Below are 25,624 nucleotides of genomic sequence, written 5' to 3'. Positions count from 1 at the left end.
CCCTTCTCCTGCTCTGACCGTACAAATAACACACCCTGAAGAGCTAATAACCTTTTAACCCACGGAGAGGTTACTTTAATTCAACCCACACGTCGGTTCAAAATGGAACATGGGCAGTCCCAATGCTCACTGCCATCCAGTTACCATCTAAATTGCCTGTGGTCAAGTGTGCTGCCTATCAAAGAATCACTGACAATGTTACCAGAGATAATAATTGTGGAGATGGTGTTGTGATGTTTTAGGCCTTCCATTTTTCTAATTAATAACAAGACCTTCCACCCCATAACCTAGTCTTCCCTACAGTGCCAGATAATTCTTCAAGATTTCTGTCCACGGTAGTTGGAATGAAAAGTTATGGGCAAATTCAGGGGGAACATGGCGGCCACTAGTCAGTAACTGTCGCAAGCTCTCCTATGCCGGTGGAGCGAATGATACTTCAGAAGCCTTAGTATTGTGCTTACCGCTTGGATCCTACGGAGTAAAGGTAGAGTGGGGGTGATGCGGGGACTGCGGGGCTGATTCTGTTCCCATTTTGTCACGTGTTCACGGTCGGTATTCCTGCCGAGAATCCTCGGAGCCGCGAATGGCAAGGTTGAGTCGGTGAGACGCTGGGAGGAGTGTGGGCGGAGGCAGCAGCACAGCTCAGTCGGAGCTGCCGCCAGGACTTGCTTTCCACGGAGAGGCATCGATAGAGCTCAGGTCCAAAGAGCCGCTTAAGATATTTCAAACGAAAAAAGCAGCGGTAAGTGCATCCTGGAAACTCCCCTTCTAAATCAGCGGGAGCAGGAACCGGAACCGGGACATGCCGCCAGAAGAACTCGGATGATTCCGGTAAGAAGGCGGGAGCGGGACTCATCGGAAGACGGGGATTTTGGAAAAGGGGCAGGAAAGGGGGCTGAGAATTCCAAGCACAACACAACCGCAGCAAATAAGGAACAAGCCTGGGGATGCAATGATTTGCGAACGTGATGCCCTCGAGAACATCTCTTCGTTGCGGTGTCTCGCCACACTGAGCACGAGACTGTCTCTTCTTCCAAAATAGCACTCGAAAATATAAGCATGCTGCTCGAGCTTAACTCTTTAGGCCACCTCAAACAAGCAGAGCAAAATGCAAGGACACCACTGCCTTTCTCCGAGGCGAAGCAGAAATGCCTCGGAGAAACGCAGTGTCGTTTTCGGATTCTGGGGCGTGTTTTGCTGTTATCTCCTCTTGCCATTGGCTGGAGGAGATAATGAGACTCTCTGCAAAAAACACGCCTCGATCCGAAAAGGACGGGGCCTGATTGGAGTGACGGGACCTCTTCTCCAATGGCTGGCCAGCATTGAAGAGGCCAGCCATTGGAGAACAGGGGAGAAGAGGGGCGGGTTCAAGCCCCTCTTCTCCAAGTCATTAAATCTCGCGAGCGAGACTGCGCAAGCGCAGCCTTCGCTAGCCGAGACCTAAAAACTGCCTCCTCAGGGGTTTGGGGCGAAGTGTCGAGGGGAGGGGTTCAAGGGAACAAAGCATCTTTGTTTTGTGTTGCTTCGTTGTTTTATAATCTGTAATGTCACCTTTTACTTAAAACAAATAAAATGTTTTAAGAAGGAAGATGCTGTCGCTAGGCAGCGGCAGGGGATGCTCTTCTCATTTCAAATCATGTGTCTAGTGGACTTTCCTTGCCTTTTAGGGATGCGATCGTGGCAATTCTCACCAAGTGGCCTGCTAGGGGCACGGAAAGTGTGGTATCATTATGTATTCGAGGGGATTTTGCCCCTTTTGCAGGAATTCCACCATACAAAACTTCCTTGTGTGAAGTGGTCTTTCTCTGCTCCTGGGTTTTATTTTCGCCCACGGGGAGTCGGCGCCTATGCCAGGGAGCATTCTACCTTTTTCTGAAATCTGTGGTGTTCAGTGGCCCTACAGGAGTGATCAGGGATTACCCCTGCTCTGTCCCTGTCCATGAAAAGTCTGAGGTTAAATTGAGCTTGTGGGGCAGGTGGCATCCATGAGCTGTGGTGAGTTACACCCTCAATTCAATCCCATATGGCTTGCGGGTTTCCAACCATGTTTCTCCTTAGGAAATGAGGACCTTGGGAGCATGGCCCGCTCACCCGGTGCTGCATGACCATGTCTTCACGGGAGCAGTGGCACCTTCTCAATCCCGTCTTTAAGAAGTCAGAGTGCCAAGGTAGACTGGCATCATAAATGTGACAATGGATCCCCAGGGTGGCAATGAAAGTGCTTCCGCGGCCAAGGGGGATCCCCTGGTATGCACACTAGGGGATTCTGTCCTGACACCAAAACATGTCCTCCAGAATTGTAGATCAGCCTATGTGTTTACCACATTAGATTTGTGACGTTTGTGTGTTAATTGATTCAATTTCATTCCTTAGATTTGTATGAACTATCAAACAGATTTTTTGCTCTTTGTCTCTAATGTCACAGCCTGGAGTTTTTTGGTAGATGGTGCCACCCACTAGTAAGCGTACCTTTTCTCCTTTAGTTAGGGGTGAAATTAGATACCTTCTTCGGATTATGTCCCAAATTAAATTTGCACGGCATTTTGCATCGAAGCCATTTTGTGAGCGTTGTGATGTGCAATTATTTACTGCCATCTTCGGGGCAGTCAGTGGTCACAATTCACGATGTGCAGGCCTGACGTCGGCTATTTATGCACTCTCCTACTGTAGTCAGGACACTGGCATACTTAAGGCACACCAAAGGAAAGCCTGCCTGTGCTCATCTACACCTGGACACCGTCAGCCATCAACCGTCATCTATGCTTCTCAGACATGCAAAAAATGTGAGATCAGATGTAGAACTTACTGCCCAGCCCTTGTTTCCCACCTCAGTTACAATTTCCCTCCTCTGTAACAATGCCCCACCCTCCATTATAACCCTCAGGGCCAATAACCTTTACCACTCAATTTCTTTGCAGATAGAGTTCTTTGATGTCTACTTAAAACTCTGTTCAAACCCTCACATTAATGTCATGTTATATAATCTGTGTTCAGCAATTAACAATGATATCATGGTAATTTGCTGACCTTATCAGTCGGCATCAACTTGACCCGCTGCTTTTACCAGAAACCTGTCTCACTGAGGACAGTTCTCCTTTCTTGGATGAGTTAGTTCTCCTAAGATTAAAATCCTGAGAAAGGAGAGGTTGAACAGAATCGGGGGCGGGGTACAGCGTGTGACTCTTTGAAGATCAGATTCCATCCTCCACAAATTAACTCTTGTCTACCTCCTCCTTCAAAAAAGAAGTGAAAACTCTTCCGATTAACAAGTTTCTGCCCTAATATAATCACCCTATACTCTATTGATAAGACCTTATGTTTATTGACTGTATACCTGCCTAATTTTCTTGTACGGTGTATGACTACTACATTGATGAGCCTCTATAGATGTCAAACTTACTATTCTCTGTTCATATATGTGACGAGTTTCTGTGTTCACTGCTATATCCTGCCTTCCTCTCATGTAAAGCGCTCTGATACCCTCTAGGTTCATGTTCGCACTATACAAAACTTTATAAATAAACTCTGAACTAGAAACCTTTCCTATTAGCATTTAGTTGAAATCAACTACATTGAGTTTCATCCTAATTTCTAGGCCACCTCACTTTCCCTGGGTCCACTCTCCCATCCCTAAGCTTAGAGCTGTCAACTACTGAGCAACATCGGATGATATTTGGGGATTTAAACCCATTTTTAGATTCCCCCTTAAACAGTCCCAACAAATTTCAGCAATGACATGCCCACCCTAAATCTCCATTTACTAAACCAAGAACCTACTCATATTGCAGCCCAATGCTGGATATCAACGATGAACTTGGCCGATCTAATTACGGTTCACAAAACCACCCCCGCAATCTGATATGAAAGCTTTGGAATCACATTTTGCATACACCCACTGTGACAACCAGCAGGCCCAACTTGAGCCTCTTCATCCCAGACCAAGGTTTCACAGAATTAATAAATCTACAGGTCCCATAAGGCAGATTCCAAACCTAACATTTTGCTTTATAGTTTCCACTGCTCACTCGTTGCTACCCTGGATTATAGAAGGTCATTCAGGGGACACAAATCTGTGCATATACAAAGCAGAAATAATCCTTGTTTTTCAGGTGGACTAAAAAACCTTAACCAAGAAGACTGGAGGGAAGAAAAAGAAAATGGAGAAGAGATTAGTGCACCTCAAATAAGGCGGTGTTCCACTTTAAAATCCTCTCATATAGATAAAAAATAAAGCAGAGAAAATGTCCTTCTTCTTTAAAAGGATTCATAATTCCACCAATGTTTCTAAAGACCTCTTTGCAATTGTCTCTGAACTTCAACACCCCTCAGCCCCAGAAATCCTTTGTGACCATATGGTCCTTTTTTTCTAAAACAAAATTCATACTGCCCAGTACTCCATCATTAATGGTCTAATTCCTATACTTGCCTCACCATTTAATTCTATTTTGCAGATAGCGAACCATCTTTGGCTCCTTTACACAAATTATACAAGAGAAACTCCTTCATATCATTACTACAGCCACCCCTCAGTTTCCCCAAATTAACCCATCCCAGCACGGATTTTAAGACACTTCTTTCAGCTGCACCTGAAATCTTGTTTTCTTTAACAGCTCTTTGAAGCATGACATTTCTCCAAACCTCTGAAAGGCAGCGTAGTGAGACCTCTGCTAAAGAAATGCACACTGGGAGTCACCAACATGAACAATTATAGACCAGGCTCATTGATCCCTTGCATGGGTAAATTCCTGGACAAACTGCCCTGTGTCAGCGTCATCACTTTACAGAATCGAACCATGTAATGCACGGGCAACAAGCGGAGTTTTGTCTGGTTCATAGCACCAAGCTGGTGGTCCTACCAAACCTGGACGACTATTGCCAGCTCATTTTTAAAGGAGAAGCTGGCATGCTGGTCCTCCTAAAGCTGCTGGCAGAATTTGATACCATTGACCACAATAACCTGCTTAAGACCCTGGAAGCAGTAGGCATCACCAGTACATTCCTCAAGTGAATCCATTCTTTCATGTCACAGAGATCATCAATAGCCACTCTTCTCCCGTACTCTTCGAAGCCATACAACATTGACTGCAGAGCTTAATACCCTTGCGTTTATGTTGAAGATGTACATGCCGCCCCTTGCCCACCTGTGCCATGAAGCTGGGCACACTTTTAAATCCATACTGATGATACGGTCTAGTGCAGATGAGTTTCCCAGTCTTAAGAGTCCTTTAGCAGAGGCCTTCACCGTCATTAGGGAATGGATGGCGGCTAACAGCTTTCTCAAGGCAAAGCCAGCCAAAGCCGAGAGCCTAATTACCTCTGCTTCTTCAGTCACTGAATCAGATCCGACCTTATTGGCAAATATAATGGGCAGTTCTCAAGATTGGTTGACCGTGGTGCCGAATTTAGGAGTTCTCTTGGACAGCACACTGTCCCTGGAGGCCCAATCCATGAAAGGACTTGCATCTTCTTTACCTACCGTCGCTTTCTAAAATGATGCTCCCATTTAATTGATCCTTTTTTGCAGATGCCAGTGGGACATGCTATCATACAATCCCGTCCAGACAAAAATCTTACGTCAACTGCAACTTGCTCAGAATACCGTACATGAGATCTTATAAAAAAACGCCAGAATATCATATACTTCACCAGTACTGCGATCTCTACACTGGCTGCCCATTAGATCTTAGGTAGTCTTTAAGGCCCTAACAATGGTCCATAAAGCCTTACACCTCTGATCACCCTTCCTTCTGGCCAATACATTTTCTTTCTGTCAAATGTCAAGCTCCCTCAGATTGGAAATCAATGTTGCTTGCTACCACAAGGACCCAAATGGTCATTTATAGTGATTTTGCTTTTTTTACGGCAGCGGGCACACTGTGGAACCTTCTCCCTTTATTTTGTGGGCAGAAACAAATCTATGATGTTTTAGATACCAGTTGAAATCCTCACTTGTTTATAATTGTCTTCTGGCCATTTTCCAAGGTCCCTGTTAGGTTAGGTTTAAAGCATCTGCCTACGAGTGCTCTACAAATAAATTCTGACATAAAATAACACTACGTGCTACAGAGTTCATGCTGAAGACGTGGAGGTCCAGTACTCTTCACTGGAAGGGTAGCCTGTTTTTTATGAGCTTGGTAAAGTGGATTGTTTAACCCTATAACCTAAAGAAAGTTTGTATCATATGTGCTTGCATAGCAACAACAGAGTTCAACGTATTTCTGACCACATTTTTGTTTTCATAGGCAGGTTATTCACAATGGATTTTATTCTCACATTTCTGGTTTTTACATTGTTTATAGTAACCAGCTATTTACCATGTCAAGACACAAACCGGCATGGAATTAAGTTCTACAATGCCCTTATTCCACTGTCTGTGTCAATGACCAAAACACCCATGTGGAGGAAGATGTTCAAAAGTCACACCCCATACATCATCCAGTTCACTCTTCAAAGGGGAGAGAAAACCCAATAAAGGGAGGTGGGAAGCTGGTTCATCAGAATCAACTCCTAATGGATACATTTTAAACATCAAAATAGCTGGACACTGGGACAGGGAACTCAATGGGTGTTTCGTCAGAGCGTGTATCTGAAGATGGAAGATCACTGGCAAATTAGCCCAGAACTGGTGAGGACTAAGCTCCCCATATAAGGAGACGGACTAGTCACTCTTATGGCCTATATAATTGGATCCTAGGCCAGAGACAAACACCATTGGAAAAAAAACAACTCTGAATCGAGCGTCGCACTACAACCATTCTAAAACGCAGTCATTTAGATTTTCTAGAAAGGGACCGGGTACCTCGTTAGTGGATGCTTCGGGATTCAATCTATAATTTTCACTTTTGGGGGAACAGATGCATCGTAAGTTGTTTTAAGAAGGCGGATGCATCCCACTGATTGAGCAGCTCTTTCTGGACTCTGATCCAAGCGGCTGTTACCTGGTGTCAGAAGGATTCCACATCTGCAGATGCCTGAAGCTCCGAGATGTTTGTTGGAAGGTTGGATTTCGCAGCACAGACCGACATTTTGGGCTACCACAGCCCATTCTTTGCATGACGTATAAGGAAGAGGTACAGGTATAAGGGTGTGCAGTCCCTAAAGACTTAAAAGACAGTACTACAGTTCCGGGGAAAGGAATGTGCTCCAATAGGAGCACGGGCCCTCACACACCCAAAAGGGTGTCATGCTTCATCGCTGGGCTAGCTCGTCAGGCCGGCACTGCAATGCCCGATGGGCACCCACTAGGGGGCTCTTTGCCGGAGGTCTTTTAATAGCCGTAGGGTGAAGTGAGGGTGTGTGGGCTTTTGTGATATGTGTGGGCTGGTGTAATGTGTGATTTAAAATAGGTGTTGTGATACTCAGTGTCAGAACTATTGCCATAAATGGCACGGCAAAGTTGATGCTTGCAGTGGACCAAGAGGTGGTCTGCTCTAATATTTTTAGAGCAGCCCACCTCTTTTCAAGGGCCTCCCAGCACATGGACCCCAACCTTGTGAATGATCCTACTAGTCAACGCTTTGTAGCTCCAATAGACCCTCTGGGCGATGGCGTTAGGGCGTCAGATATGATTTTGAAACCCATTGGTGGACCCTTTTTCATCATCAGACTTTGACCCAGAGTAAAAGATAGAAAGACCGAAAAGGAGGAAAGAAGGAAAAGATGTAAAGGAAAACTGACAAAGAGAGAAAGCAGGGAGGGAAAGAATGTTTCAGAGACAGGCACAGAGACCTGATGTGTAGGGAAGAAAGAGGCATGATGTGGAATCCAGGCTAAGCACCATTGGTATTCAATCACCGTGGCATTTGTGAGGGCTGGTGGGGGGCACCTAAGAAAATCTTTGAGCCTGTGCACCTATTTAATTTTGTATTATTACAAACTAAGCACTCACAAGCATTTAAATCCCTTATTAGCAAGTTAGGGGAAAACTGATTTTACCAGGCAGCAAAGATGTGGTCTTCTTTCCTATCAGAGCATTATATCGCCAAAATAAAATATTTTCATTTTTACAATACAGTGTTTCTTTGCATGATCCCAAAAGTTACTAATTAAAGTGAATTACATTAAGTATTTTCAAAAACTTCTGATCAGTTCAGGCAGCCACAATGATAGTGTCTCCTTGCAAAAATGAGGTTGCTTATTTTGTTTAATTCCAATTTCATTGGCCTTCTTATTGCATTAAAATTCACAATATTATATATTCTCATAATACATAACTTGGATCTCATTGAAGTGCCTGGTGCCAGGCTTATGATCCCCTTCAACTTCCCCAACTGGAAAACAGACAGCCATGCACTTATGTCTTTATTGCTCAATTGGTGCCCTGAGATGGGCGGTGAGGACAAGAGGTGCCCACTTACTCATACAGACTCCATAGAGAAGTGCTTAGTTGGGAGGGGGGCAGACATATTGAATATAATCTTCTGGCGCGAAAGGGGGGGAAAACTCGAGGCCTGCCCACTCGTGCCCAATCCTTGTACCCGATCAGTGTGCTGGTGAATACTTGTCATCATTTTTGACTGTCTGGGTAAAGGAAATCGTCAGCTCATCCGTGGGCTGAGCCATAGGGTACTCCCTGAGTTCCTTTGCCTCCTCTCTGCAGGGCTTGACTTTCATTGGATATAAACCCTTTAACTGCACTAACCCACTGACGTACAGAAGGGCCCATCTTCCCGTGCATTGTGATGGTATGCTAAGCTAATACATCAACAGGAGTGCAGCAAATATCGTTTGAACGCTGCTGGTTTAAGGCCGATGAGCGAGATTCAGGACACAGTTTTGAAGTGTCTTTTAATGTTGCGTCAGTGTTACAGTGTCAATGTATTTACCCACTACCTTCTAAAAGGGGACCACGGAATGGCATCCCCTAGCCATACGGCTAAACTCCACCCGCTCTGCTGTGCATCGGGTCAGCCTGGAGAGGACCTCTGGTTTATGTGGCCAATCGCCTTGGGGCTTAAGTATGCCCTATGCTTTTGGAGATCCTGTATGTTTTGAACCCTGGCTCTAGAGGGGTATTTCCCAAAAATATTCTAACGCCCTGCCCCATTATTTGCTGTGAAGCTCCCTCCCCAGTTCTAACTCCTATTTACCTTTCCAGTGAACTAACAGTTTTCTCCCCTTCTCCAGTAACGCCTTATACAACCATGTGATCAGCAGATGTGTGCCCCCCATTGTATCTGCAGTTTGGTATCAATGGAGCCCCATAGGGTGCACATCTCTGTCCTCACCCGAACACTACCTAACCTACTCTGCCCTATGCTGCAGAAACTACATGGTTCCTGCAGTCCCTCAAAGAGCTGGAGGCTACCTCACATAAACTGAGGCAGAATTCTAACCATCCTCACCCGAACACTACCTTGGCCTGCTCAGCCAGTGCCCGAGGGCATCACAAGGGGCATGAAGGGGAAGCCAGTGCAGGGCACGAGAAGCTGGTCCCTGCCTCTAGTTCCAAAGGAGAGCTCTACACAGGCCTTATCGACCTGATTCGGATTAAAAAGTTGATTAAAAAAAATGGAATCACTCAGGTTGCAGCCAGCAACAAGATCCATGCAGCACTGCCACTCTGTGTTGAGGTTGCCGACACAGCAGGAGCAGTCAGTACTATGTGAGAGATGCTGACCACAAAGTTCTCTATCTACCGGTATCACAAGGTGCCCAGTTGTGTAATGCTGAGCCCAGTCCTTCAGAGGGACCCACAGCACAATAGCTAGCACATCTGATGAAAATGCGGAAATGAAGGGCTCCTCTGCCCCAGCATTCATGGGCGGAATTTATACAAATTCACCCTTTCTTATAAATGTTCACGAGACAGGCCAGGTTACGCTTCTTGCGTAAAGTCCTTTCTCCCACTTCTGAGTTCTAAAGTCTATTGTTTCACAAACAGAAGGTGGAACCTGGCACTATGTAAATAAACAGTGTATTAAAGTTATCATTATGCTTAGATTCTCCTACCAAAATTCTTACATGTAGGTCATTGAACAGACACAAGATAAAAGATTCAATGTGTGTTGAGGGTAACTTTAGTGGGGTCTGGAATAATTTTTAGAATACCTGTAGATGAAAGATCATAGATTCGATTTGACTTAAAAGTTTCTGATAATACTTCAAATCGATTTCAGGTGTGGAAGGCATGGTCAATTTATGCTCACTGTTTGCAACTTGTATCTCGATTCTTTCTCCTTATACCCACGTGTAATTGCTATTATAGGTGTTGAGTTAAAGTTCGCGAATTCTTTATAAATCATAGTTATATAGATGGGCCACGTAAAAATCACACTTTCACCTAATTTGAAAAGCACCAGGACAAACAAAATAAATGAAAAACGGCCAGCCATAGCAGAATAAGCATGTGCAGAAGCAGGACAAAGAACTGAACGACAAACTACTGTTTATGCCAAACCTAGCAGGCAATCAGCTGAGCAGAAGCATTAGCAGCAAGCATGCCAGGAAATAACTCTGGCAGGAGTCTACCGAGAGTAAACATCCAAGCCACCTCAGCTCCCCACGCCCCAGCAGTGGCTAGCTTACTGCAAAGAATTGATTCTCTTGGATGTTTACTTATTATGTTTGGCACATGAGTCCCCTCCACGCTGTACTCATGAGCCGCCGTTCACAGCTCGTACACCGCAAGCCGCCAGGGCTGCAGGAGAAGACTCTCACCTTTCACCATCTTCCAGATGTAGATGTCCACCTCGTCCGAAGACTCCTTCTCGATGGCGATCTTGCGAAGGTTCTCCTTCCTGCTCTCGGACTGCGGGGACATGTACATGTAGACCGAGATCTTGCCCTGGCTCTTCACACACTTTGTGGTGTTGATTTCGTCGGTGGGCTGGACTTTCGGCTCTAGGTGAAGATTAAGAGTTAAGCTGTGGGAGTTGAACGAGCTATTGCCGCGTGCTGCCGATCAGTGAGCGCGAGACTGGTCTGCAGGATACAGCTTCAACATTAGTTCAATACATTAGTTCAATACATTGCAGGAGACCAGAGAGGTACTCACAGTCTTAAGTTCTATGACAAGTCAGTACTAAGTGACCACCGCGTACCTTTCATCTAAGGAGCTACATATTGCCACTAAAACAGACACATTTTGTAACTATAATTGGAAGTAGCTTACAAAATATCACTTTTCTCCAGACAGCAAAAAATAGTTCCGGCCCTACAGTCAGTGGCCTCACCTAGTACATTTTACTCTATTGCATTTCCTCATTTTTCAGTATATTTATGGACAATTAATTTAGCAGACCTATTTCAGGGGCTTCACACTCAGATGTCTTCTGAGACTTTCAGTAGACATGTTGTCAAGATGCTATTTTAACAACTGTGGATACAGTTTTTCTGGGTTCAAGTTTTTTGTTTTGCCGGATATTGAATAAATGTTATCCTAGCCAATGACTATGATTCCCTTGACTTCACATTCCTTTTACCCTGGAATTGGGAGTCCTCGGAAAGAAGGCTAACAGAAACTGGTATGCTGCTTTCAACCCCTACGCGTTGAATGGGGGCGGGGGGATGGGGCTGTGCCAGTCTTTCATGAGAGCCTGAATCAAAGATCTATCTTAAAACAAAGACACTACTGATAAATGTAGATTTAGAATGATTGGAAAATAGAGATTTTAAAATTGTTTACTATGACTGGTTTTTTTCTTAAGTGTTTTTTAAGAACAATCTGTTTTTACACAATCTTTGGGCCCCCTCGTTAGGTAAAGCAGACCAGGAAGTCTCACATGCGAAGGAAGAGGAATCCGCTTAGGTAGGATAGTTGCAGCGTTGATTCAAAAGAAGGACTCGTCTATCATTAAATAAAGACACAGGGGTCACCGTACATGCTGACAGCACTAACACCCTACACTCCATAGCAGTCACACGCTACCTTTAATATTCTCTCACTGCTCACAGGCAAGCAGTCACACACTACTAGTAGGTTTCTCACACCCGTCACAGGCTAGCCATCACACACTACCTGTAGTATTCTCATAGATCCTCACAGACAACAGGTCCCACACAGCCAGAAGTATTTCTATACACTTCACAGACTAGCAGTCACACACTACTGGGAGTTTTCTGGTACCCCTCACACACAAGTATTCTCACACCCCATACACAAGAACAGCAACAAAGCACCAGAAACATTTTACACCCTCACAGTCTCACACTACCAATAGTGCCCTCACACCCATTAGAGTAGTAGTCACACGTCAGAAACACTCTCACAGCCCCCAGGCACTAGCAGTCTCACACTACAGACAGCACTCTCACACCACTCACAGAGCACTGGTTTCACCCCACTATCAGCACTTTCACACCTGTTCAAAGCAGCAGCAAACTGCATAGGTCTGGCTGAGAACTGAAAGCGCCTCTTCATTGATGGTTGGGCTTGTGTGTGGCATTGTAAAGGAGCAGAGGGTTGAGTCAATGGGAGGGTGAACCGATGAATGAGTGCAAGCAAGAGCGACTGCACAAGCGATGAGTGACTGAGGGCACGGGCGGACGGATGCACGCCTTACAAATCAAACCTCAACGCCCTTGCAATTATAAGAAACGTCTACTGGCTTTACCGGTGCTTGTCTTTAAGAGGGGCAACATTTCACTTACCTGCTCTTTTTGACCTTCATTAATGTGTCTGGCATAGTGTTACCACATGAACCTCCTATACTGTATACTTATTTAACGTCATTACTGTTAGTGCCCCTCAACTTGTGTACTTTGCCTTATATGTCCTGATTTCAGCGTCAACGAGAATGTTTTGATGCTTTCTTCCATGCAAGCTTTCTCTGCCATGGCTCTTCTTACCGTTGCTCTTCCTACACGTGCAGCAGGTGGCATCTTTCACCCATCATTCTACCCTAGGGTACTTTCCCATGGGTAGGACACTAGTCAAAATCCCTGCTCACCCTCCTGCACATCTGCAAAATCTCATTGTCAATAATTGTCTTTTATCAATGGCTTTTTCAACCTTGCTCCAAATCAAAAGGCGAGGAATGGAATCATCCATGGGTGATCCAGTGGTTGGAGTCCACAAAGGTGACACCGCTGTTCAGCAACGGGACAACACACTAGTGGCACAGTGGGGGCCAGGTATGGGTAGCCCAGAAGAGCTGAGGTAAGCCTAATGCTTTGTCAGGAAAGATCTAGAGCCCAATTACCATTCACATACCCAAAGGCAGCAATTGCTACAGAGAGTAGACAACACTGGATCCATACTTGCATGTCAGAATGACACTGGGAGATCCAGTAAGCCTGTGTGGGTGGCAGAAATCCTGATGCCCAGAAAGGATATCCGTTTAGTTCTCGATGCTCTCTGCTCGTGCTCAGTCCACCAGACATGGCTAGAAACAACAGTGTTGTGTTCAAATTTTTTCACTGTTCTGCAACAAAGTGTATGCACTACCTAGGTTTTTTAAAGTCACGTTAGCCATAGGAAGGCATCATTAAAAGTTAACACACACACTGCACATGCCACACACTGATGGTTTCCAAATAGTAGGAGGCGTCTACTGTTTAAAGGGAAAGGGGCACTAACTTTGCATTCTATATGAGGAGAGAGTAGTTAAATCTAGCTTGCAATGGGTATTGTCCCTTGAAGGTATTGCGCAGTATGAAATATCATAGCAAAACCCCAGTGTGGGTTTATTGGTAAAGAAGAAATGCTCTCCTCTCTTCCCACATGTGCATGTTTGAAACCAAGGCATATTCGCAGTTAACCAAACTCAGCCAATCTGACTCACATCCTAGATACCTTAATAGAATGTCTGACAATCATCTCAAACGAGCTCAGTGGATCACACTGGCACCTAGCAAAGGACTAGCTACTGGCAACAATTTGAGAAGGGTTTAGCACAAGCGTGTAGCACATCTCAACCCTCTGGATTCCAGTTATGCTCACTGGAATCTAAATAGCTAGAATGGTTGAATTATTTTGGCACATGGGAAAACCTAGGGTATCTTGGAACTCTCAGTTATGGTAAGATGACTCAGTGACATCTTGCTCAAAGTTGATATCTTCAAAGACTGGAAGGTAACATTTTAAAATCACGACAAGTGACTCAGCCTTCCATCCTTATGAAGTAGGTAAATTTACCACCTTTAAATTGGATGATAGTAACATCTATAATTTACAGCACATAAAATGCAGCAGGCGTCCCACCTAATCCTGAATATTGGCATCAAAGTTCCACTATCACAAGTTTGTCTTTGGAGCGCCTCCACCACACCTGGGGGCAGCACCACAAGTACAGCTAATTGATTCAGCTGATCCCCTCCATAATGAACTACTCCTGGCTGACTCAGATACCAGAAATTCACCCTCAGGGTGCAGCTACTTCAAATAATCAGGTTCCGAGAGAGAAGAGACTGCCTTTCACAATGGGGTATCGAAAATGCCGCACGCTGGAAGATCCTCACCTCTGGATCTCTGAAATGGCCTAAACCAAGGTTCTCGAACAGAAGGACTAGGAACCTAAAAGACCTACTCGTCCACACAAGACCTCCAGAGAGAACTATCAATGAAATTCCACGATGTCCATGGAACAACTCACCCATAACAGGACACTTCCCATGTGGCACCTGCTCAGTATGTCACCTAACTAAAGCAACCAAAACATTGCAACTACTACCTGATTTAAAATGGACAATCAGATCACATACAAACTGCAATACCACCCATGTAATCTACATGATTACATGCCCTTGCAGTCTAAGATACATTGGCATGACCACACGAAAAGCCAAAACGAGACTATGTGAACATAGAAGAAATGTGAAATGCAAAAAAATGACCACAAAGATGAGTTGTCACTTCATAGAGCAAGGACATACAGTGGATGATCTGCAATGGGTCATTTTAGAGACTCTAGCCTATAGAAACTCCAATGCCGAAAAGACACTGTTCGAAAAGGAACAAAGATGGGTATATCGTCTCCAGACACACAGACGAGGACTGAACGATAATATCCCATGGCTCAGCCTTAAGAACACATGATTGATAGATCAACGTCCGTCAATGCGGAGTATTCTGAGAAATCTAGCGTCATTTCGAAACCGACATTCCTTCTTTTCTGTCAAGAAACGAGATAAACTTTGTCAATATGGGCACTGACTAATGCGGCCCTATCCGTCCACTTGCCACAGAACATAGTTGTGCAAATGAATTTTTCCCACTAGATGCTTTGCAGCTCAGAGAACTCCGACCAATGCAGCCACTTCGTTCATTTACCACAGTAAAGAGATCGCAAATGACTTGTCTACCGACTAGATGCTTTGCCGCTCAGAGACGTCATACCAACAAACTTGGGCCTGAAGAAACGAGAATAACATTGCAAATATGGGCACTGACCAATGCGGCCCTATCCGTCCACTTGCAACAGTACATAGTTGTGCAAATGACCCATTTAGCCACTAGATGCTTTGCAGCTCAGAGAATTCTGACCAATGCAGCCACCCCGTCCATTTACCACAGTCAAGAGATCGCAAATGACTTCTGTACCGACTAGATGCTTTACAGCTCCAAGACGTGACACCAACAAACCTGGGCCTAACAGGTACCGTATATACCAGGGTAACAGAGTAAACGATGAATATCCATGGCAAAACATACAAAAACTAACTTTTTAATAATTTGTAAGTACCATCCTCGAATAATGAACGTGAGAATTAGGCGACTTTCAAATCGAGTTGTGCATTACAAATTAGTGATGAAACGAGCGAGTCTTCTTTCCAAGTCTCTTCTCCATGTCTATGACCACTCTGCCTTCAAAAGAACTAGCCGACCCGGAACCTTTGTCTTCACCGGGTCCTAGGAGGCAGAGTCAGCACTGGTCACAGACCGACGCCAAAGAGGTAATGGAAGGAGATCGAGAGCGCCGAGAGCACAAAACGTAACGTATTGCCAAGATTACTTTCTTTTGAAGCACTGCTTTTTCTTCAAACATCATTAGAGCGTGAAGCGACCCCCCTAGAGTACCCGTTGTGGCCTGTAACGAAGGAGACCAGGTAACCACGACATTTTCACCTTGTCTTGTATTTTACTCACTTTCGCGACTAGAAGCCATTGACATGAATAGAATAACGCATTGTATTAGTTCATATTCAAGGTTCTGATTCATACTAGAGGGCTATTATCTCTTAGAGCCCGTATTATCGTACCGCTTAGCGTAGTCTGTCTGAACAACTTTATTGACCAAATACTTTATTGACAAGCTTTCGAATGAGCCCAGACTCATTTTTGATTTACAATGTGGTCCCAAGTGATGACCAAGATCCCAGTCACCCTCAGTGAACGTCCAGAGGTGTTATTCTCTCGACCCCTCAACCTGAATTGCTTATAGGGGAGTACAGAGCATACACTTCGTATGTTGGTAATGAGGTGTGGCTTGGAGATTCGGTTTATCACCCATTTGGGAATATGACAAAATGGATTGTGAACAGGGTCTGTTTCTTACAAGTAAAGGAGGGACGAACTTTGCCATACCAGGAGTCTCCCCACCTGGGGGTCTCACACAAAAAAAGTTTTGCCATTTTATGATTGCATATATTGAATGGATTCACAATGATTTTTGTGTTTTTTTCCTTCTTTCTTCTTTCCCCTCCCCCCCACAAATATTTCATCTCAATGGTTTTAGATTGAATGTGCATCCAAGAAGGAAATAAGTTTCCCGCACATCCACAAGGGTGCCCGTAGTTTGGGCTACTCTTTTTTGCACCAGGTCCTGAAGAAAGCCCACTTGACCCCTAGGGGCTGACGAGGGCTGAAACATGTCGACCTTTTTTGGACACAACTTTTAAAAAGTGCACTTGACCATAATAAGTCGGATACGTGCACAACTAGAATACTCTTTTTAAACTCATCCCGAATCCAGTACCAATAAAGAAATCTACTGGCTTTACGAGATTTTTAAACAACCTTTTTTCTTCACCACAATCACTTCACTCTTTTTGATTCACGATCACTACTGTGATTACCAGTGGTAAAAGCCTCCGGGTGGAGGAAGCATTGGATTAACCCAATGATTATGCGATCACGTTAAATACCACATCTAGCGGAGAATCAAGATATACCGCTAATCTCGATCCCGAACTAAACGTGAATGAGGGTTTCTTAAATAGTACAAAGTACTAACCATGCAATACCCTGGTTTCCCAGGACCAGTGATCCACTCTACGACTGATTTTTTGATGTATCGAAAATGCCACCAGCAGAGAAAGATTTCTGAAGGTTACGCGAGAGGCCCCACAAACATTGCTCAATTTTATCCAGACCTTCACCAAAACACTAGACTGCACAGGTCGATTTGGCCAAGGATTAAATAACTAAAAACACCGCAAATACTATTTGACAGAACGAGGGAAAACCATCGTGTAGACACACTTAATGATGAACTAGGACTGGAGCAGATAATGTGCTGAAGAGACTATGCAGTCATTATAAGAAAGCTTGGTGAAGAAGTAGTGAGTACCTGGCAACACCAGCTGCACTCACATTCAGTGACATCTCCATAGAAGGCAGCACCAGGCAACGCTTGAGATCATTAGGAGAGTTTAGAATGGAGGAAAGATGGTGAGGGTTCTTCTTGTTTCTCCCCTCTCCAGAGCACAGGGATAATCTTGCGAGGCTCAAATCAGCCATTTTTGCTGAAGGCACGCTAGATATGATAATGCAAATGGAAGCATGATCGGAAACATGAAGGGCGAAAGGGTATAGACACTATACAGAAAATACAAGGAAAGGAAGTGAAAAGTTAAGAAAGATTAAACTACAAAAAAGGTATAAGGAGCATAACAAATCTAAATGAATTATGACAAGTTAGAGAAAGACATTTTACAGAGAAGCATATTATGGAAAAGCAAGCTTAGGCTGCAACACAATGCAAAGCTGTTCATAGGAGAACCCTACGTCATTTCTAAGGTAGTTAAAACAAGAACAGACTCCCATTTCAGCTTTACAGGTACAGTGAATTAGGTGACACATCTTATTGTATGCTTAACAATGATTCGAAATGAGGCTGTACTTAGCAGGGGAGTGAGTGTATAAGTGAGCAAACTTTGAAGCACTCTAATACCAAAAAGGCTTCTTGGCGCTGAGAGAACCCAGTGAAAAGAGGAAGGTCACTTAAACAAGTATGCTTTAATTGCTTTATGGAAGAAGAGATGCTGATGAATCTGCCTCAAAGTAAAGGGGTTGGGGGAGGAGGGTGCTCCAGACTTTGGCACCTGGATATCTTGAGAATTTGCCTCACATTCGTTTTCAGTTGACAGAGGAGTCTGAAGCATGAGACCTCAAACTGTGGATTGGTTTATATTGCATTAACTTTGATGATGGGGTTCCTGAATAAAATGCTTAATGAATGAGGGACTTTCTTGCGAGCCTCAGACACATAGTAGTGTTGGTTCATAGAGTGGACCTGTCCAGCACCTGTATTTTGAACAACCTGGAACTTATGCATGAGGTTTGCTGAGAAGCCTATAAAGTGCTGTTGCAATACTTAGGTTTTGTAGACACACAGTGCGCAGGGGCAAGTAGGGTGCGTGGAAAGTAATTTAAAGTAAGTGCTTTCAAATATAGAAAATAACTGATGGGAAGGAGTGATGAAAACCCGAACACATCTTCGAAGGAATAAAATAGTAAAAAGCAAGGAAAAGGGATAGTAATTCACCTAGAGAAGTCTTTCACAAGGGAGTGATCTACACAGGAAAGAGACAAGCTCAACAGAACATAAGTGCAGCGACCACAGCCACACTTAGATATTGCGAAGCCTATAAAATCAAAGTCTGCGGAGCCCTATTTAGGGTCCCAATAAGTGACCCCGTGACTATTAATAAAACTCAGCGGGAGAACTGTCCAGTATCTATAGTGGAATGGAGGAAGAATGGAAAACTTTAATAGCAAAGTTGAGGAAACATAGAAAAAGAATGAATAAGGACAGGTACGGAACAAGTTACTTACCTTCAGTAATGCCTTATCTGGTAGAGAAATGATCTTGCTGTAGATTCCTTACCTTTGATTTTCTCAGGTGTCAGACTGGATCCAGAAGATTTTTCTTTGAGAAATAACCTTGTGCGCCGGTAGGAGGAATCAGTCGGCTGGGCGTGACGTCGTCTGCGCCGGAAGTGATGTCTGTGTCACCTATATATATGCGCCATCTCTGTGCACAGACGTCAGTTACTTTTCCACAACTTTCAAGGGCCGAAGCGCGGAGCCATAACGTTTACTGACATTGGTGTGTTTGTAAACTAGCATAATGCTGTTTTTTGGTCCAGAAGTTAAAGTCGCTCCTATTCTTTAGGGGAATGTGGAGGCGCGTATAAAGTTGGCAAGGTTACACATTGTCCCACATGGAATGATGTTACCACTTTCAGGAGGGAAGAGGCCCTAGTGTGAAGTACCAACTCCTCAGGAAATATCATCAAAAGGGGAGGCTTGGATGTTAAAGCCTGCAGCTCGCTCAGCCTCCTGGCAGATGTAATTGCCATTAAGAAGGCTGTGTTTATTGTGAGCACCCGGAGGGGGCAATTATGCAAGAGCTCAAAAATAGCGCACATTAGGAAAGTGAGAACCACTGAGGCATAATGAAAGGGGCAGGTGGGTACCAAGGCCTTTCAGGAATCTATGTGCAATGGGTGATTTAAATAAGGAGGACTGGTCTGGCAGACTCAGGAAGGCAGACAAAGCTGAAAGATACATTTTCAGGGTGCCCAGAGCAGACCCCTGCTCGGCACTGGTGTAAACAAAAAGCAAAACATCAGAAAGGGAAGCAAAGAGGGTCAATACACTTTTCCGTACAATATATTACACATTTCTTCTATCGGCAGGCGTATGCTGTTTTGGTGGAGGGATGCCTGGCTGCCAGAATAACATTACAGACTTTAATAGGAAGGCTGAAAACTACCAACAGCCACCACTCAATCTCCATGCAAGAAAGTGCAGAGTTGACACTTTCGGGAGGAGGTCCATCCCCTGTTGCTGCAACAAAAGATCCTCCCAAAGCCTGAGAGGAGGACCGATGGCCATGCTCAACAGTTCAGGATACCAGACTCTCTGTGCCCAGTCAAGAGCCACAAGATGATTTGGGCCTGGTTGTTCCTGATCTTCTCGAGAACTCTGGGCAGGAGTGGTAAGGGCCGAAAGGCATACAGGAGACCTGAACTCCACTTGAGATGAAAAGCGTCTCCGAGCGAGAGCTGCATTGGAAACTCCAGCACGCAAAACTGCTGACATTGCGTGTTCTCAGCACAGGTGAATAGATCTAACCAAGGCTCTCCCCACTGCTGAAAGAAACGTTGTGCCACCTCTTGATGGAGATTCAATTTGTGATCCGCTAGGCATTGATGGCTGAGTTTGTCCGCCCTGGCGTTCAGAGAACCTGCCAGGTGTTGAACCACCAGGGATATGCCCTGCTCCTCCAGCCTTGTCGAGAGACGCAGGTCCACGAACCCACCCCGCCCTGTTTGTTGCAGTACCACATGGCAGTGGTGTTGTACGTGAGCACCTGCATTAGCCTTCCTTTGATGAAGGGTAGAAAGGCTTTCAATGACAAACGGATTGTTCAGAGCTCCACCATGTTGATATGGAGTCTGGATTCCACTAGGGACCTCTGATCTCCACGTCCCCCACATGACTGGCCCATCCTAGGAGTGAAGCATCTGTCACTACTGTGAGGTCTGGGTGGGGAAGAGAAAGGGGTCTGCCTCTGACACAGTCGCAGTTCGACAGCCAGCACTGCAGGTCTTGTGCAGTTCCCTTCGAGTTCCTGACCATAACGGAGAGATTCCCCTGATGCTGTACCCTTGGAACTTCATGTCCTACTGCAGAGCCCACGTATGCCATCTGGCATGTGTCACTAACAGGATGCAGTAGGAAATAAGACCCAACACCCTCAGAGTAATTTTCACCGAAATCCAAGATAGAGGCTGAAACATCAATATCAAAGCCTGAATATGGCGGACTTGCTGCTCAGGAGGATAGGCTTGAAACTACAGAACTGCTGAGAGGGAGTCAGGTGTGACTTTGGCAGGTTGATAGTGAGCCCCACCAAATGCAGGAGGTTCGCCGTAATCTGGAGGTGGGAGATGACAGCCTGGGGGAAGCCCGCTTCAACAGCCAGTCGTTGAGAAAGGGAAAGACTGACATCCCTGACCTGTACAGATGAGTTGCGACCACCGCCATCACCTTGATGAAAACCCGAGGGGCGCTGGTAAGACCAAAGGGGAGCATGATAAACAAAGTGCTCGTGGCCTACTGTAAACTTCAAGTAGCATCGATGAACAGGCAGGACAGGAATATGAAGATAAGCGTGCTGCAAGTCCAATGTTACCATTGAGTCCCGGGTCCAGGGCAGACCTGTTCTAATGTGAGCATCTTGAATTTCTCCTTTTGATGAAGTATTTGAGAGTTCAGAGCGGGAATAGCAAGTACAATCTACGTTTGGCACTGGAAACTTCTTGATGGCTCCCTTGATCAAGAGAGTCATGACTTGCTCCTGGAGCAAAATTAAATAATCTTCTATCAGCCTGTCAAAGGAAGGAGCCATGGAGGGAAGAGTGGTCTCGAAGGGGAGAGACTAGCCCCTTCAGATGATCTGGAGGGCCCATCTGTCCAATGTAATGTTTGCCAGTGTTGGAGTTGATGGCTGATCCTGCCACCAACTGGACGCCCATGGTCTAGAAGGGCAAGACTAGGAGGGCTAGGGAGATGAAGCTGCTGGGAGGGTGGTGGTTTGACCAGACCTCTGGCAATCTAACCCTCATGGTCGGAACTAACCGCACCTTCGTCCACACAGCAATTGTGGAAATTGCATGGCTGGGTAGATGGGAAAGGGGTGGCGCGGTTGAAAGCCCCTTCCGTAGCCATGAACAGAGTGAAAGGCAGACTAGGGACGAGGGGCAGCTGAGAGGCCCAAGGACCTGACTGTAGCCTGTGAGTCCTTAAAGCACTTAAGCGCTGTGTCTGCCTTGTCTCCGATGAGCCGGGTGCCATCAAAGGGCATGTCTAGGAGCGAGGCCTGGGCATCCCCCAAAAGCCAGCTGTTCGTAGCTGGGTGTGGTGTTGCTCTGTCCAGCGAGTCGGCCGTGTCTAAATCACATCAAATAAAGAACTTTGCTGCATCTCTCCTGTCTGCTATTGCTTGGGAGAGGATGGCCCAGGCCCTGTGGCAACACTTGCACAACTGTTTCCCACAAAGAGTGGGAATTTAAGCCCAATAATCGTGCGGTATTCACGGACCACAATGCAAGGCTGGTGGATAAAACATTTTCTTTCTCCAACTGACCAGCCTCTTGGATTCCCTACCTGGGGGAGTGGCAGGGAACGTGCCACGGGAAGTAGAGGTTTGCACCACCAAGTTCTCTGGGGTGTGGTGGGTAGTGAGGAACTTTGGGTCACCCGGGGCAGCGGACGGTGGTGGCAGACAATCGTCCTGTTCACAGAAGCCCCTGTGCTGGGTTTATATCTGGTTCCCAGAAGGACATCAGTGAGGGCTATGTTGAATGGGAACAAGGATTCCGAAGAGGAAGCTTCCAGCTGTAGCCCCTCCATCAAGGTGTTAGTCTTGACTGCCACTGTGGGGAGCTGAAGGTCAAGGATCTCAGCTGTAATGTGCTCCACCATTGCATAAAAGCCACTCTCCTCCATAGCCATGGTAGAAAGAGAAAGAATGCCAGTATCTGGGGATGCATCCAGTCCACTGGTATCACCCAGTTCCTCATTCCAGTCCAGGTCCTGATCATACTGATGGTATTCTAAAGGGTCCAGTGACCCCTCCCATTCTTCTCTGAATCCTAGCCTCTCTAAATAGGGCTGAGGGGACAATATAGGGAAAAAGGGCCCTGTCAGCACCGGAATCAGCGTCGGTAGGCATAATACAAGCTCGGTCTCGTCAGGGATCAGAATATGTCTGGCACCGCCGAAGGACAGCAGAGCCGGAAGCATTGCCGTGGTGGAAGGTCGCATTGGTACAACTTCCGGTCCGGGTGTGGGGGGGCGTCAGCACTGGAGTCACCGGACCTAAAACCCAATGGAACCCCCTTGGACCCTGCAGGCCCAAAGGTGCACCGCAGGGGTCAGGCTGCTCAGAAATGAGGTGCATGGCCTCATAAAATTCTTTAATTTGAGCAGGGGTCGCTCCAAATCCCCGAAAAGCAGGGAGGTGCAGAGGTGACTCAGGCGAGGGTTCTGGAGAACGAAGCCTTGAACACTGAGGTTCTCCCATCACAAGGCCCGATGGATGGAGGATCAGGAGTGGGCCGAAGAGGACTTGGGACTCCTGGAGCGGTTCCGGGACCTTCCTCTTGACCAGGAACAAGACCTCTGAGGAGTCTGGTGTGACATCTCTTGCCAGGTCACAAGCAGTTTTAGGGAGTGCTCCCTCAAAGCCTTCGGAGGTCATGGCCTGGCAGTCGGAGCACGACTTGGAGTTATGGTTGCGCTCCAGATATCACAAGCAGACCAAATGGGGGTCTGTCACCGACATGGCACGATGACAGGTGTAGCACGGCTTCAACCCCGAAGTCTTCCTAGAGGGTATCCTAACCACCAAAAAGGGGTTGAAAAAAGGTTGACAACTCCTGTCAAAATGTGACAGAGGGTAGCTCTCTTCACAGATCAGCACTTGACTGGCGCAGAAAGAAAAGAACTGACGTCAGCGCACTGAGGTGGCACCTATATAGGTGATTCCGAAGTGACACTGATGTCGTCACATGGAGCCGACCAACACCACCTACTGGCACGCGGGCGTATTGCTTGAAGAAACATTTTCTGGAAATTCAAAGGTAAGGAATCTGCTGCTAGACGTCTCTATCAGATACATGGCATACAGTTGTGATCTAAAGGCAAGCAGACAAAGGTTCAAAAACGTGCATCAGCTAGACGTACAAATATAAAACTGTATATAGTGTGTAAAAGAAATGCAGATCTTCTCTTTCATCTCTGTGTTTCAGTGTATTCATACACACCCCTAGCACAAGTTATCAAAGCAGCACCGCCTGCGTTTCCAGATGTAAGCAGATCACCCTCATGTTCACTTCGAACTATATGATGGTTCAGGAGATGGTCTCGCACTACAGAATACCCGGAGGGGATTTCTTAATGGATGAAGGAAAGTCATATCTGCCTCAAATGAGCTACAACAAAGGTTCTGGAGGTGAACAACAATGAGAAGATCTTCTAACCTTAAACTAGCTTTGATCCCTGGAAGAATCCCTTATTCTCTTCTAAAGAGGAAGACAAACCTCTTTTGAAATCTCCCTCTAATTAACCAACATCTGAATGGAACTAATAAGATCTCCAGCCAAGCACCGCTGGTGCAACACTATCTGCAATGGGCTCCTTAAACATATCATCCGCCAATGGCTAAACTGTGTTTCTGCCTCTCCGTTGAGTGCACGGCAACTTAGTTCGAACAAGGCTTTCTTGGGAGATTAAAGGGAAAGGCAAGAATGTAAGCACAAAGTTGTCCCAATGGCTTTTATACTGATCAGTCTGCATTGGCTTCAACAAAATGTAGGTACATTTCCTCTACCAATCCCTTTCCAAGCTTAAGACATTGTTGTACTAAAACCCCGACACACAGCTACGGTTTCCATCCAGGTATAAACAATTTAAGTTGCAAAACAGAGAGATGTGAGCATGAGTATACACAGTTCTAGGGAGGTGGTTTTCAAGTTTACTGAGCAAGATGACAAGGGCTGGTGCCGCTTGAGGGCGTTGCCCTCCTTACACACATAGTAGCCGTGAGGATTGATATGCATAGACTGCATAGTCTATCAGGGTGTGGGCTTTGTTTCCGTGTTGCTGTACAGTTCCCAGTTGCCTCAAGAACTAGTGGATTGTTTTGCTTTTATACAAGATGGCATGAATTATAGCACAATTCCTCGTAAATGTTTGAATACTTAACTCTTTCTGGTCTGCTACTGGAAGTCATCAAGCGATGAAGAACTCTCACCTCAGCCACTCATCCTTAAAGTTTCTACTCAGTTAATATCCTCCTTATTGTACCACTTAGTGATTACGGTTGTTAGTAATTAACTCAGCTGCATGTCAGTGGTGCTGGTTTGCGCTGCAAGGTTTGTAAGCGGTTCTGGAGCCGGCAGGCCCGTCGCGCTCTCCTGAACTGTTCCTGAATTTGCCACGCCCAAGCAACGCATATTTCATGCATCTTTTCTTCTATGAACGCATCTTATTACTTCTGTAAACATCATTATTGTATAGATAATTTACACTAATGTTGCATGCTTAGTTCACTGTGGGTGTGTGCGTCTGGGCAGGCAGAGTCCCCACTGTGGGGCCCAGACTAGATCTCAGAGAATTAGGAAACACTGACATGCAGGAGCCAGACTGCTGGATAGAAAGTCATGAGCTTGACACATGTAATGCAATGTAAAGCAGACTTATAAAGCACTCTGCTACCTACAAAGGTGTCCTGGAGCTTGCACAAAACAGATATGAGATAACAATGACGACCAATTAGAAAACATCCTTTTTCTTTTTAAAGCTTTGCAAAGTGAAAGGTTTTCATATTACTTAGAGTGTGCAAATAAAGACAGACTTCTACAACTCACTTAAATTTATGAAGATGGGTTTGCGAAGATTCTTTTAGCCACAGTTGGAACAAGACAGACCAGGAGAGGAACGAAAGGG

General features: G+C 45.5%; 1 protein-coding gene across 1 annotated transcript in view; it reads right to left on the bottom strand.

The window, feature by feature from the left end:
• The window catches only part of CHRDL2 (chordin like 2), a 672,596-nt gene that overhangs the window by 139,341 nt on the left and 507,631 nt on the right, over positions 1-25,624 (bottom strand). Inside the window, exon 9 of the mRNA XM_085623361.1 lies at positions 10,660-10,842. Within this exon, the coding sequence (XP_085479487.1) occupies positions 10,660-10,842 (183 nt within the window). The remainder of the gene's footprint in view (positions 1-10,659; positions 10,843-25,624) is intronic.

Source organism: Triturus cristatus, chromosome 8, assembly GCF_964204655.1.
Source record: "Triturus cristatus chromosome 8, aTriCri1.1, whole genome shotgun sequence".
Classification (NCBI taxonomy): domain Eukaryota; kingdom Metazoa; phylum Chordata; class Amphibia; order Caudata; family Salamandridae; genus Triturus; species Triturus cristatus.
The sequence above is the reverse complement of the archived record's forward strand: the minus strand, read 5'-3'. Positions and strand labels throughout refer to the sequence as shown.